This window comes from Rhinichthys klamathensis, unplaced genomic scaffold (assembly GCF_029890125.1).
Source record: "Rhinichthys klamathensis goyatoka isolate OS25496 unplaced genomic scaffold, OSU_Roscu_1.1 h1tg000442l_1, whole genome shotgun sequence".
NCBI classification, from domain to species: Eukaryota; Metazoa; Chordata; class Actinopteri; order Cypriniformes; family Leuciscidae; genus Rhinichthys; species Rhinichthys klamathensis.
Genome location: NW_026606938.1, coordinates 375984 through 391440, shown reverse-complemented (window position 1 = coordinate 391440; position 15457 = coordinate 375984). Strand labels below are relative to the sequence as shown.

At 43.3% G+C, this 15457-nt stretch overlaps 1 protein-coding gene across 1 annotated transcript in view; it reads left to right on the top strand.

The window, feature by feature from the left end:
- fat1b (FAT atypical cadherin 1b) overlaps window positions 1-15457 on the top strand; it is a 47312-nt gene that overhangs the window by 20564 nt on the left and 11291 nt on the right. The window contains exons 13-20 of the mRNA XM_056236276.1: window positions 4281-4514; window positions 6670-7059; window positions 7163-7377; window positions 11467-11604; window positions 11730-11873; window positions 12019-12207; window positions 13891-14692; window positions 14929-15060. Of these exons, the coding sequence (XP_056092251.1) occupies window positions 4281-4514; window positions 6670-7059; window positions 7163-7377; window positions 11467-11604; window positions 11730-11873; window positions 12019-12207; window positions 13891-14692; window positions 14929-15060 (2244 nt within the window). The remainder of the gene's footprint in view (window positions 1-4280; window positions 4515-6669; window positions 7060-7162; window positions 7378-11466; window positions 11605-11729; window positions 11874-12018; window positions 12208-13890; window positions 14693-14928; window positions 15061-15457) is intronic.

The window sequence follows — 15457 nt, the reverse complement described above, 5'->3', positions numbered from 1 at the left end:
CTAGGAACGCAATGGCCAATCAGAAGCATTTACGATAGACTTCCCTCACCGCTCAAAACTGACTTTTTGTTCAGTGATGAATTCTGTATGCTGGCAAATCCTCGAATTATAACAAACAAAGTGTAGATATTATGAAAGATTCATTGATAATAACAGAGATGTGTGAGATCGCGATGAACTGATGTCAGCTTTTTAGGAATCGTTATGGGAGCGCACTTTGTGCGCAGTCATGCCAAACCATGCACCTCAGGGTGGAGTCTCCATTCCCCGGGCCTCGGCCCCTGTCTCGACAGAATGTCTGCCCCCTGATTTAGATACCCTGGGATATAAATTGCCCTCAATGAAAGAAGCTTCCCCTGGGTCCAAAGGAGAATCTGGCGAGCCAGTTTGTATAACGGGCGCGAACGCAGACCTCCTTGATGGTTTATATAAGAGACCACCGCTGTGTTGCCTGACCGAACAAGCACATGATGGCCCCTCAGGTCTGGGAAGAAGTGTTTCATGGTCTGAAATACCGCCAACATTTCTAGACCGTTTATATGCCACGAGAGATGATGGTCCTGCCACAGACCTTGGGCAGGGCGACCACTCATGATCGTCCCCCTGCCCGAGAGGGAGGCATCTGTCGTTAGCGTTACATGACGACAAAGAGCTCCCAACACGGGTCCCTGGGACAGGAACCAAGGTTCTTTCCACATGACCAAAGCACGAAGGCAGCGCCGCGTGACTTTGATCTTGTGAAGTGGGTTTCCCCTCGGGGAGAACCCCTTGATCCTGAGCCACCACTGTAACAGTCTCATGCACAGCAGGCCGCAAGGTAAAACGTTGGACGCTGCTGCCATCAGACCTAGCAGTCTCTGAAACTGCTTTACAGTGAGCAGCTGGCCTAGCTTCACTTGCTTTACGGCTGAAAGAATCGAAGCGATACGAGCAGGCGTCAGGCTCTGTGATGGAGATAACACGCTTTTCTTGGAATTCAGCCTCAACCCTAACTTCTTGATGTGAGCGAGAACGAAATCTCAATGCCGAACCGCCTGATGCTCCGATTGAGCTAAAATCAACCAATCGTCAATATAATTCAGGATACGAATACCCTGGAGGCGCAGTGGAACTAACTCTGCATCCATGCATTTCGTGAATCTGCGGGGTGACAAAGCTAGACCGAACGGAAGAACCCGATATTGGTACGCTTCGCCCCCGAAAGCGAACCTCAGGAACTTCCTGTGTTGTGGAAGAATGGAAATGTGAAAGTATGCGTCCTTTAGATCTATCGTGACAAACCAGTCCTCGGATCTGATTTGACACAATCTGCTTGAGAGTGAGCATCTTGAGCTTGAGCTTCCCTACTGAGCGATTTAACAGGCGCAGATCTAAAATTGGACGCAACCCCCCCATCCTTCTTTGGAACGATGAAATATCGGCTGTAATAACCTGACTCCGTGCTGGGAGGAGGAACCCGTTCTATAGCCTCCTTTTGCAGGAGCATTTTCACCTCCTGTTCCATTACCAGAGCCTGCTCGGGGCCCACCACTGTGGGCAGGACCCCTCTGAATCGAGGTGGACGAGACCTGAACTGTATCGCGTAACCTTTTTCGATCGTTAGCAGGACCCACTGAGATATTTTTGGAAGGCTTTTACACTCTGCCAGAGAATCTACTAAGGGTACCAGCCTCTCGAGGCTGGCCTCTGGAGTATTTTGAGCAGCAAACACAGTGCCCCTCCTCTCTCTCAGCGTGGGGACTACCCTCGCTTCTTCTTAGACGAAGCCTTTTTGGTAATGAGGACTGTCCTCAGATCAGCCTTACCCCTCGAAGACTTTGTCTGCGAGCGCCGCGTCCCATCCTTTTTGTGGGGGAGCGCGAGACGCAACACTCTGTTTCTGCTACGCCCGGTGTGAGGAGCTCGTCGACGCCCGGGACTGCTCCCGCCCAGCAGCCCCAGGGTCATGAGTGGGAGGTACTTCTGGAACGCCGCCGCCTGCTTTTTTTCTTCTTGAAACCTCTCGATGACCAAATTTACAGTCACCGAATAGGCCAGCAGGAGAAAGCGGGGCATCCAGAAGGAAGGATTTCTCTTTTTCCTTCATACCAGAAAGATTAAGCCATAAATGTCTCTCCGTGGCCACCAGGGCTGCCATAGACCGGCCCACTGACTTGGCCGTCTCCTTGGTGGCCCGAAGAGACAAATCTGCAGCCTGACGCAGTTGCGAATTGCGTCAGAGCTAACCTCCTCACTCTCACTAATGTCCTTTAACAAATCGGCCTGGTATGCCTGCAGGATAGACATCGTGTGCAGATATACCGAATACGCCTTACCAACAAAAGCCGAGGTATTTCTGAGAGGCTTGGAAGGTAACAACGGTGCTTTGAAATAGGATGCCGACTCAGAGGAAAGGTGACTAGCAAGGGTCTCTTCAGCTCTAGGCATAGCTCCGTAACCGTGATTTTTAGCGCCCACGATATTTGAATATGTAGAGGTGTGGGGGCTAAAAATACGGTACGAGACCGGTTTCTTCCAGGGCTTCGACACCTCAGTGTGGAGGTCTGGAAAAAGTGGTAAGCACCGGCATGGAGGTTGTAGACGAGAAGGTACAAATCGTTCATCGAGTTTACTACGAGATCTAGACTCCTGCCTATCTGCTGGCCACTCAATGCTTAATTTTTTAACGGCAAGAGTAAGAACCTCCATAAGCTCCTCCTTCTCGAAGTGGAAGTGACGAGTCCTCTGTATCCCCCGTCCCGATACTGACAACATCCAGCTCCTCAGAACTGGATAATTGTAGTACGGAAGCCTCATCCTGGGCGGAAGAAACCACAGTGTGTGCTTCCAAACCCTGAACTGAGGCTGTGGATCTGGCAGGTGAAGGCTGAGAAAGGGCAGGGCCCGTCTCAAACCCCGCTACCAGATCCATTTGCGATCCCCACGACTGAAGCCGCCGCTCTGCCTCGACAGACGCGGGACCTGAGCCGCGGGGAGCGCGAACCGAACCACTCTCCTTGAAGAGACTGGGCATGCTGCACTCCCAAACAAACAACACATAGAAGATGTATATCCCCACTCGTGATGTAACGAGAGCAGGGAGGAACACACTTTCTATATAATTGTTCGCTCGCCATATTATCAATATATATATATATATATTAGGGCTGTCAAATGATTAATCACGATTAATCACATCCAAAATAAAAGTTTTTTTTTACATAATATATGTGGGTGCATTGTGTATAATTATTTTGTAGATATATAAATACACACACATGCATGTATATTTAAGAAAAAAATATAATGTATATATAAAATATTTATATTTATATATAATATAAATTATATATAAATCTATATACAGTATATACATGAAAATATTTCTTAAATATATACAAGCATGTGTGTGTATTTATATATATAAAATAATTATACACAATGCACCCACATATATTATGTAAAAAAAACTTTTATTTTGGATGTGATTAATCACGATTAATCATTTGACAGCCCTAATATATATATATATAGTTTTTTTTTAAATGTGAAAACTCCTGCCTAGTGAAACTAAGGACAGACAAAAACACTTGGACATATATTGATTCACACACAGAGCGCTTGCTGAAGGCACAGAAGCTGACGCGGTGATTCTGGGGTGCTTTATAGTTTCCTGGTCGATGACGTCACACGCCTATGACGTTCCGTCTCGCCATTGGACTGATTCCATACGTGCTTCAGGACGCACTCACGCAGGGGCGTTCCCACAGCGTTTGACGCAGCTCAAGTTCCCTTGAAAGGGAACTTTTAGTTCAGACTGGAGTGAGGCGAAACCAGAAAAAAAAGAGCAAAGCAAGTTGTTGTCAGCTAACTGCTAATTGCATTCAATTGTACAGTATATGGTAGAAAATTAGAATATTAGTTAAAATAAACTTTTTAAATGCTACTTTTTTATTCTACTTTTTGAAATTGATATGATTATATACCAAAATAATTATTAGGTCTAGCAAAGAAGGATTTTATCTTACAAAGCTATGAAATCCAGTGGTAAAATCACAGCTTTAAAGAAAAAAAAAAGGGGGAAGAAAGGATGACAGTGTCCGTCGGCCACCACCGAAGACCAATTTTGACCCAGGAAAAACAAGAATTTTGACCCCTTAGCAAACAAGAGATTGCGCCTTCTTTTGAAAGTTAACTAGTCGCAAGTTTGCAGTAAAATGCAGTCGGGTTGTCGAGGTCAAAACACTATACAAGCTCTGAATCAAATACACTTATTATAAATAATGTATTTTTTCTTCTAGGTGTAGTGAAAACACTGGTAACCCTGGACAGAGAGATGACAGATGTGTACAACCTAACTGTGCGTGCAGTGGATGGAGGCAATCGCTTCTGCCAAGCTTCTGTGGTCATCACTGTTGATGACGTTAATGACAATGCCCCCAAATTCACATCGGACTCACATCATGTGAGCATTTTTCAGAATACACAACCTGGGACGTACGTGGCACGACTAGAAGCCTTCGATGCAGATATTGGTATGAACAACTTTTCAACATAAGCAACCGTTTCTATTATTTGGTAAACTTGTTTTTTGCAAATTCCCTCATACAAAAATGAAGAACGATTTGTTAGATTGTAGTTAGATGTACAGTCATTGGTTCCAGCAGTGTAACCTGATTGGAGCAGTAGTTGAATCAGTAGTTATTAGTCTGTGCCATGTTTCACTCTGTGTGGCATTTCATCACTCCCGTCTTCACTCAGCATGTAGCGTTCCCTGACGTTGGAACAAATTAATATAATCTTCACTCTTGCACAATTGTTTTAGCTCCCTGCGAAGGTAACAATTACTTTCTCGCAGTAGTCCACACTCTCGATAATCTGAACTTTTCTGCCTTGTAAATTCAGATCACATTTTGTTTTGTTTTTTTGACATCTCAAGCACATTGCCTGTTGCTTGCTTAACATTTCAATCATCACTCCATTCTCTGCCGCATCATTACTCTTCGAAGCTTCTGGCCACTTGGAGGCCCGTCTGTCTTGCAAACATTATTGTTGCCACTAACTAAAGTAAACAACTGCCAGGTAGGATGTCTTGTAATTAGCGTTTCTTTCATGAATTAACATCATCAAGATGTGTTTGCGAGTATTTGCTGATTGGAGAGGAGATTGTGAAGTGATTCATTTCAATTCATTCAGCTGTCATCGTAGGATTTTCATAGGCGTTAATTAGTCAGAGGCAATTACGCTGGACGACCGGGCGACACCAACAACAAGGCCTGCTCTCATTGCACTAATGAGCATATGAACAAGTATGTTTTGTATATAAACTGCAAATTAACCCAACAAGAAGCAATTAGATCATATTTCTTCCACCCTTCCTCACTATGTCATGAAGGGATTAGATTAGAGGGACAGACTAATTTTTGCATCACTTGGGATTCATTGCAAGCCCAGCCGCTCTCCTCTGAATGTTATCATTTCAACCCACTCATGACTTAATGATATAATGACATTCTTCTGCCCACTTCTACTCAATTTAGGTCCGAATTTTAAATGTTTACTTTTCTCAGCAATTTGTCTTTATTTAAGACTTCAGTTTTGTCATTAAGTAGGGGGTAATTTTATCTACAAATTTTCAACTAATGATTTTGTCAACTCTTTCTTTCTCGTGGAGTAAAGACTATTGTAGAAAGAAGCACTGTAAAAAAAAAAAAAAAAAAGAATTTTATTTTTTTTACAGAAAAAGACTAAAAAGGCTATACAGTATAAACCTGTTTATTGGTTAATTGCAAGTTACCTTAACATGCACAGTAAACAAATTGTAAATGGTTTAACATTACATTATAAGTAACTTTAAGTACTGTAAAACGTATTAATAAACTTCAAAGTAAAATGTATGGGTTTCGGAAATACAAACATATGGACAAACTAAGGACATTCCCAGAAGTTCCTGTATGACACATCACATGATTATATGTTATTTCAATAGTTTTGTTTCTTATTTCTGTTATCAGTAATGTACATTAGGATGTTTCGTGTTACATTTTGTGTTTATGACCCTCTGCTCACAGTCCATGTATTATGGACAGCCCACTTACATTGAACTCCTATTCATGTGGCATTTTTTCATCTGAGCTGCCAGTTTTTTACTGTAAATTTAACAAGATATCTCTTTTTTACAGTGAGTGGTTTGAGAGGGTGGGCTTAAACCTTACTTCCTGCGAACCGACATGTCTTATACAGCCCACTGTGCCACAGCTCTGGAATATTAAAATATTAGAAGAGTACTCTACAAGAGTTTGTTACTATATTGTGTTTTGTTCAGAGTTAACAGCATGTTTACTGATAAAGAATTAAACTCTGACCATTTCTGCAAAAAAATAAAAAAATAAATAATCTGGCTTCAAATAAAAGGAGGGAAAGGGGACTTCTGTGAACACTTAATGGAGTCAATGGATTCAAAGTTTTTTGCCCTGATTCACTGAAATGAACACTTCAAAATAATTGATTCACAGAAATGTGAAAACTAAAAAAACTAAAAAATTGAATAAAAATACTCTCAGGCAGCCTTCTTCCACAACTTGTTCCCAGTCCCTTGCTGCTACAAATCTAATACAGGCTGTTAGAAATCTAATGGAGACCTCCAAAATTGACATTTCCTAATACTCTTTCCCTTTTCTTTATCTCCAGGGATGAATGGAAAAATACGTTACTTGTTTGAGGACTCTGCCGGAGGTCTGTTTTCAATTGAGGAGAGCTCAGGAATTATCAGTTTAGAAAGGTCCCTGGACAGACAGATGAAGGCCATGCATGTGCTGAGGGTACGTGCTACAGACCAGGGCTCTCCCCATAGACTCTCCTCTCTCAGTTTTGTAGTGGTGACTGTGCTAGACGCTAATGACCATCCACCAGCGTTTGAGCGCAAGGACTACGTTTCCACAGTTCCTGAAGATGTTACGGTAGGGACTAAGCTTCTGAATGTCTTTGCTGCAAGTAGTGACAGAGAAATTACTTCCCAGACAACGTACTCTATCACCAGCGGCAACGAGCAAGGAGCTTTCCGAATTGATTCACGGACAGGTGACACACACACATATACACACAGTTTCCCCTCTGACAGTGTGACTCAAAGAGGACTCCATTGTGGATTTGGGGATCACTTAGTGAATGTTTGTGTTTGCAGGGGATATCTTTGTGATGGAGCAGCTGGACTATGAGGTGTCTCCACAGCACTACCTGACAGTGAAGGCCACCGCCAGAAGGAAACAGTCGCTCAGGGACACAGCTACTGTAACCATTCACCTCCTTGACATTAATGACAACAGCCCTGTGTTCAGCCAGAAGATCTACTCGGCTGTAGTCAGCGAGGACACCAGACTTGGGAGCACAGTGCTGACGGTAGGCTTTTAGCATATGTTTACATTTACATTTGCATTTATTCATTTAGCTGACGCTTTTATCCAAAGCGACTTACAATTGCTATATATGTCAGAGGTCTGGAGCAACTAGGGGTTAAGTGTCTTGCTCAGGGACACATTGGTGTCTCACAGTGGATTCGAACCCGGGTCTCTCACACCAAAGGCATGTGTCTTATCCACTGTGTTTATCTTGGAGTCGACATGCAAGGGGAATGTTGAACAGAAACTCCGTACCATGTGCACCCTCACAATGGGTATAGGCGCAGAGCGGTTTGGTGTCACAGAAAAGTGTGGCACAGCTACTCCATCACAACCAAACCGGCGAGAGGTAAAGATCAGACAGCTCAGACAAGATCTACGATCCCTGAAACGTCAGTACAAGGCAGCAAAGGAGGAGGAGAAAACGGCCCTGGTAGAGCTCAGAGAGATTGTAAGGAAGAGGCTCACCACACTCAGGCGGGCCGAGTGGCACAGAAAAAAGGGGAAGGAGCGAGCCCGCAAGCGTAAGGCATTTATCTCAAATCCCTTTGGCTTCACTAAGAGACTCCTGGGACAGAAGAAAAGCGGCAACCTCACATGCTCGGCGGAGGAAATGAACCACCACCTCAGTAGCACATTCAGTGACTCTGCTAGGGAGCAAGACCTCGGCCCCTGCGAGAAGCTCATCGAACCTCCAGAACCAGCAGCCCAGTTCAACATCTCTGGGCCCACCTTGAAAGAAGTAAAGGATGCGGTAATGGCAGCAAGATCAAATTCCACTCCTGGTCCCAGCGGAATACCTTATAAGGTCTATAAACAGTGCCCAAGGCTCCTTTTACGACTCTGGAAAATCCTGAAGGTGTTCTGGCAGAGAGGGAAGGTGGCTTCCCAATGGAGATCAGCAGAGGGGATCTGGATACCCAAAGAAGAGAATGCAAGTACCATCGAGCAGTTTCGCATAATCTCGCTGCTCTGTGTCGAAGGGAAAATCTTCTTCAAGATCGTGTCACAACGGCTAATGGAGTTCCTCTTGAAGAACGGGTATATAGACACCTCAGTGCAAAAGGGGGGAGTCCCAGGAGTACCTGGATGCTTAGAGCACACAGGAGTGGTGAGCCAGTTGATCCGGGAGGCAAAGGAGAACAGAGGAGACCTTGCCGTACTCTGGCTGGATCTTACCAATGCCTACGGGTCTATTCCCCACAAGCTGGTCAAAGAAGCACTGACAAGACATCATGTGCCAGAGTTGATCCGCAACCTTATTCTGGACTACTACAACAGTTTCAGATTGAGAGTATCATCAGGAACGGTAACATCTGCCTGGCAACGGCTAGAGAAGGGTATTATCACCGGCTGTACAATCTCCGTACCACTCTTCGCTTTAGCCATGAACATGATCGTCAAATCAGCAGAGGTGGAATGTAGAGGCCCCATGTCTAGATCTGGTACTCGGCAGCCACCCATAAGAGCCTTCATGGATGACCTTACTGTGACAGGAGCTTCAGTTCCCGGGTGCAGATGGCTTCTTCAGGGGCGCCAACGCCTCATCCTATGGGCAAGGATGAGTTTTAAGCCAGCCAAGTCCAGGTCCCTGGTTTTAAAGAAAGGCAAAGTGGCCGATCGGTTCCGCTTTACCTTGGAGGGGACACAAATTCCTTCAGTAACAGAAAGACCAGTCAAGAGCTTGGGGAAGATCTTTGACAGCGCCCTGAAGGACACAATTGCGCTCCAACAAACCAGAAACGACATGACGAACTGGCTCACGGCAGTCGACAAGTCTGGGCTTCCAGGAAAGTACAAAACCTGGATGTATCAACACGGAATCCTGCCAAGGCTTCTCTGGCCCCTTCTCATATACGAGGTACCCATGACAACGGTAGAAGCACTGGAGAGAACCATCAGTCAGTTCCTCAGGAGGTGGTTGGGACTCCCACGGTCCCTGAGTAACATCGCCCTCTATGGTCATTCCACCAAGCTGCAACTTCCCATCAGCAGCTTGTCTGAGGAATTCAAGGTCACACGTGCCCGGGAGGTCATGATGTACCGAGATTCCTCCGATGCCAAAGTCTCCTCAGCTGGAATCTGTGTTAAGACGGGAAGGAAGTGGAAGGCACAGGAAGCGGTGGACAGAGCGGAGGCTCGGCTGAGGCATGGTGTCTTGGTTGGCAACGTGGCAGTGGGACGTGCAGGCCTGGGCAGTTTCCCTAAGCCACGCTATGACAAATCAAGAGGGAGGGAGAAGCGTCAGTTGGTGCTGGAAGAGGTGCGGGCAGAGGTGGAGGAGGATCGTATGACCAAGATGGTCATGGACTAGGTGGGAGAACGCCGAGCAGCGTAAGATCACCTGGGCAGAGCTGTGGAGCTCTGAACCACAGCGCATCAAGTTCCAGATCCGTTCGGTGTACGATCTTCTACCTAGCCCATCCAACCTACACCGCTGGGGCCTGGTAGACTTACCAACATGCCAACTGTGCCAAAGGAGTGGCACACTGGAGCACATCCTTAGCTGCTGTCCAAAGGCTTTGGGGGATGGGCGGTATCGCTGGCGACATGACCAGGTCCTCAGGGCTCTTGCGGATACTATCACCACAGCAATTCAGAGCAGTAAGAGTCAGCAGCCCTCCAAGCAAACCATCTCCTTTGTCAGAGCTGGGGAGAAGGCACATCAGCAGCCACGCTCCCCAGGCGGGCTCCTCACCAATGCAAGAGACTGGCACCTTCAAGTGGACCTTGGAAGGCAGCTCAAGTTCCCGACTCACATCACGGCCACTTCACTCCGCCCAGATGTGGTGATTACATCGGAGTCGACCAGGCAGGTGGTCATAGTGGAGCTTACTGTCCCCTGGGAAGACAGATTGGAGGAGGCAAATGAGCGCAAGAGAGCCAAATATGCAGAGCTGGTGGAGGAGTGCAGGAGCGGCGGCTGGAAAACACGCAGTGAGCCAGTGGAGGTCGGTTGCCGGGGCTTTGCAGGACAGTCGTTACCCCGAACACTCAAACTCCTTGGAGTTAAAGGACAACTGTGCAGGCGAGCCATAAAGAACATCTCTGAGGCTGCCGAAAAAGCCTCACGATGGCTGTGGATCAGGAGGGGGGATCCGTGGAGTAGCACGCCACTTGGACACAGGCCGGGGACTGATCACCCCCGGCTGGGTCGCCCGGGCGAGGGTGTCTGTTGATTAAAGACCCGAAACACCTTTTGACCCCGGGTTCATCACTGATGACGTGTCCAAGTAGCACCAGAAGGTGTATGTTAGAACTACCAATCACATAGCCTATCACCTATCAACAGTGTTGGGAAGTTTACTTTGGAAATGTAATAGGTTACAGATTACAAGTTACCCTATTTAAAATGTAATATAGTGTAGCTATTTTTATTACTTTATTAAAGTAATGTAACTGATTACATTTCATTACTTTTTGATTACTTTTCTAATTTCCAGCACTGTTACGCATTTTTATCACTCGCCATAGTGGCAACTCTTAGACAGATTAGACAGCGGCAATGTGGATTGATGTAATTGGCAGACATGGTGAGCTGCAAATTCAAACAAGAGAACCAATTAAAAGCATCCAAATAGCATCGATTTACTGAACGACAGATGGCTGGAGGCATTGTGCACATCAAAAATTAATATTTTTCAACATATCCTAACTTTTTACAGAAAATGTTCAGATGTAATCCCCTTTGTAATCGTTAACATTTTCATAAGTAACTATAATTTAATTACACATCAGTAACTGTGACTGATTACAGTTACATTTATTTTGTAATTAAATTACATAACTCAGTTTCATGTAACTTGTTACTCCCCAGCACTGCCTATAAATCACCTCAAACACCCTAGCAACCACGTACGTAATAACATGCTAAAAAATCACTCAGAACACCAACCGCATAACCGCATGAAAAACTCTGGACACCCTGGAATTGTGCCGGCAAGTTTTGTGGGAGCAGTATGCTCATCAATCTAATTAAAATTATGAAACAGTATTTTGATTGTGTTTCTAAACCAGTATAGAAAGATGTGGCATATAGTTTACGTGAGATAAACAGATTTTCATCAAGTGTAATGATCCTTTTCCTTAGGTACTAGCGAATGATATTGATGGGCATTTAAACAACCGAATCCACTATTCCATTGAGGACAACAACCAAACGTGTCCATTCATCATGGATGCAGTCAGTGGTGAACTTCAACTTGTCCATCAGTTGGACAGGGAAAAGGTAATGCTTTGGAAAGTTGGGCTTTGAAATGATCTTCACAGGTCTTGATAACAGTGTTTCTAATTCCTTTGCGAAAGCCAAGGATGACTCCATCTTTTCCACCTTTTTCTTCTCCTTTAAATTAGGTAGCGAGTTACTTGCTGACCGTGGTGGCCTCCGACAGTGGAAATCCCCCCAAATCCGACAGCGCTGTAATCAACATGGCTGTGTCTGATGTGAATGATAATCCACCTGTCTTCTCTCAGGCTAACTACAGTCTCATCATCCAGGCAAGACCACACTCTCCTATAGAGCAGGGCAAATTAAATCCTACGCACTCTTTTCTTACTCCATGCCTGAGTTCTCAGTGAGAGGTGGTGGTGTAATTTCTCAGGTCTGTTGGAATGATTCTGTGAATCTTTTTCTCTTCGATAGGAGAATCTCCCTTCAGGGACCAGTGTGTTACGGCTCAATGTGACAGACAATGATTACCCCCAAAATGGGCCTCCTTTCTCCTTTAGTATTGTGAAGGGTGATGAGACAAGCCCCTTCAGCATAGACCAGCTGGGTGTGATAAAGACAGCTGGACTACTGAGAAAGGGCCAACACATACTCCATGTTCAGGTGAGAACTGAGCTTTGTCCATTTGTTTGTTGTGTAGCAGTCCTTCAGGGGACTTTTAGAGCAGTGTTTCTCGAACTGAACTTCACAGATCCCTGTGGGTTCTTCACAAATAGGCAGAGAACCAGAAACCTCACTGATAGAGTGCAACAGTTACTTTTTCAGCAGAATGGTGTTCATTTTCATTGCTCAAAAAGAGCATTAGGAGAGCCTTGAAAGAAACCAACCAAATGGCACGTCCTGATTTTGCACTATAGGTGCGTTCCTGGGTCGACATATTTTGTTGAACCTGGAACAATATTCCTGTCCAAAATTCTAATCCTATCCATGTTCCTACCCCTAAACCTAACCCTACCCATAAGTTATGCATGAAATCTCATGGAAATGATAGGTGAATAGCACTGATGTAGAAGCACTTAACCCTTGTTGTCTAAACTTGACATAAACTGTCCCTCAAATCAGATTGGTTGATTGGAATATTGTTCCAGAATCAACAAAGATGTTGATCCAGGAACATGTAATACTTGGTAAAAAGTGTCTGAAATAAGAAAAAAAAAAAGAAAAAAAACCCAAGGTACTTAACCAGTGTTGGCAAATACTTTGGGCTCATGGCAGGGTTCCTTGACTAAGAGTTGGACAAACTATGCATGATTAGAAGGTGTTGGCCTGATTTGTAGGCAAATGTAAAAAATACATTAAATATGCATAATTCCTTTATTGTTACCAAAATATACCTGTTAGTGGAACATTTCATTGTGTTATATGATACAGACATTCTTAAAGATCGATGTGTTGAAAGTTCCCTCTTGTGTTGAACAAGTGTCATAGCAGTCAAGTGAAAACCTTCCTATCTACAATGCCTGGTCCTGTGCCTGTTCTATAATATTGACAGAATTTGCATACATTAAACACATAATTTTATAATAAATTATAGACACATTTTATATCTGATTTATATTATTATGCCTTATTTTATAATATATTCATTTTAGTATTATATTTGATTATAAAATAATATAACCCCCTCCCCCCCCCTAATTAATATTGCATTAAATTGAACAAAAATGACAGTAAGGTCAACAAAATAATTCTATTTAAAATAAATGCTGTTGTTTTGAACTTTATATTAATCAAATAATCTTCCAAACACGTATCACAACTTTTTTCTAACTTTGATAATAATAAGAAATGTTTCTTGAGCAACAAATCAGCTTATTAGAATGATTTCTGAAAGATCACGTGAGACTGAAGACTGGAGTAATTATGCTGAAAATTCAGCTTTGCCATCACAGGTGTTAAATATGAAAATAGAAATAGATATTTTAAATTGTAATAATATTTCACAATATTTTACTGTGTTTTTGATCAAATAAATGAAGCCTTGGTAAGCGGAAGAGACATTCAAAAACATTAAAAAATCTTAATGACCGCAAACAGTAGTGTATATATTACATTTCTTTATTTTTTTCTATTTGATTAAGTTGTCATTGAAAAATATTATTCAGTGCTTAAAAGATTAGTTGATGTATGTTCAAATTTGAATAAAATGAAAATATTAAAAGTTTCATGAAGTTTTGGACTATATGTATGTACAGGTTATATATAGAAGTATGAAAGTTATTGTAAACCATTACCTTAGTTTCATATAATGAAATGAAAATGAAAATGGTCTGTATCTGATTCCAGGTGTCTGACAATGGAAGGCCCCTACTGAAATCAGTCACTTCTGTCAGTGTGCTTGTAGTACAGGCGGGTGTGTGTCCTCCATCTGTGCTTTCTCTGGATGTTTTCATCATGATCTTGGAAGATGAGTATTTCGGAGGCATGCTGGGCAAGGTCCACGTCACAGATCAAGATGAATATGACACGCTCACATTCAATCTGGAGCCACAGTCACACAGCTTGTTCTCTGTCATTGGGAAGGATGGCAGATTGTTGGCCCGTGGAGGCTTGGACGTGGGTTATTACCAGCTTAATGTCTCAGTCAGTGACGGTCGTTTCTCAGCCTTAGCCGGTGTCACAGTGAACGTACTGCGGGTCACAGAGCAGATGCTGGACAGTTCTGTTACTGTGGGCTTTGCTGGCATCTCTGCTGAGGATTTTATCCAGGACCACTGGAAAAACTTCCAAAAAGCTATCCGCAGTGTAGCCGGAGTCCGCAGGGGCGCCATGCAGTTGATCAGTCTGCAGCCTGCAGAAATGAACGACGGCCTGGATGTTCTTCTGTTCTTTGAGAGACCAGGACGAGACGCCAGGTCGCTGGAAGCCCTCTCTCAGAAGCTCAACTCTTCCAGAGCAGCCATCAAAGAGATGACAGGACTACAAGTAGTGAGGGTTTTGAATAGTCAATGCTTAAGCTCTGAGTGTCCCGGGAGTATTTGCAGACGAGTGGTCCTGCTTAACCAGACCAGTATGGCAACATACAGCACTGCCCGAGTCAGCTATGTCACTCCCAAACACAACATAACAGCCGAATGCCTGTGCACAGGTATGCAATGTGACCGCTATTAAATGTGACATATTAAAAATATTTTTTAAATTAAATTAAATTAAATTAAATTAAATGTATTATATATATATTTTTTATATATTTTTACTATTATCAATAGTAATAATAATTAATATATTATGAATAACAATTATTATTATTATTATTACTATGTATTATTATAAACGTAATTTTAATCTTAACTCTTAATATTTTTTCTTTCTTCTGCTTTTCAGACAGTAAGTGCCTGAAGCATGAAACCACCTGTGTAAACAACCCATGTCCAGAGGGCTATGAGTGTGTGTCAGGCTTTGGGAAAGAAAAACACAGCTGCATATGCACAGATGGTGCCAAAGTCAAATGCTCAGGTAACAGTAAATTAATTTCCTTATCAAATAAGACAGTGTCATTTTAAGGACCCATCACAGGTGCAGATTAAATTGTTCCCCGCTCACTTAATTAATAATAATTTGCAAGCACTTAGTGTGTAGTGTAAACACACATCCATTAAGTACAATAATACAAGGTTCATTTTCAGCTATTTGCAGATTTAATCATTAGGTGAAGCAGTGTTTACACGCGCAATTTAACACACGGGTATTTTTTCATAATTTCAGCTTGAGTAGTAGGATCTATGAGGTGTTTAACAGTAAATCAACTACAAGATAATAGAAGTGAATTTCTTCAGCTGAGAATGGGTTTCCTCCATTATATACTTTACGAGAATGTCTTGACAGTTTTAAAGTCCCCCTGTAGTCAATAATT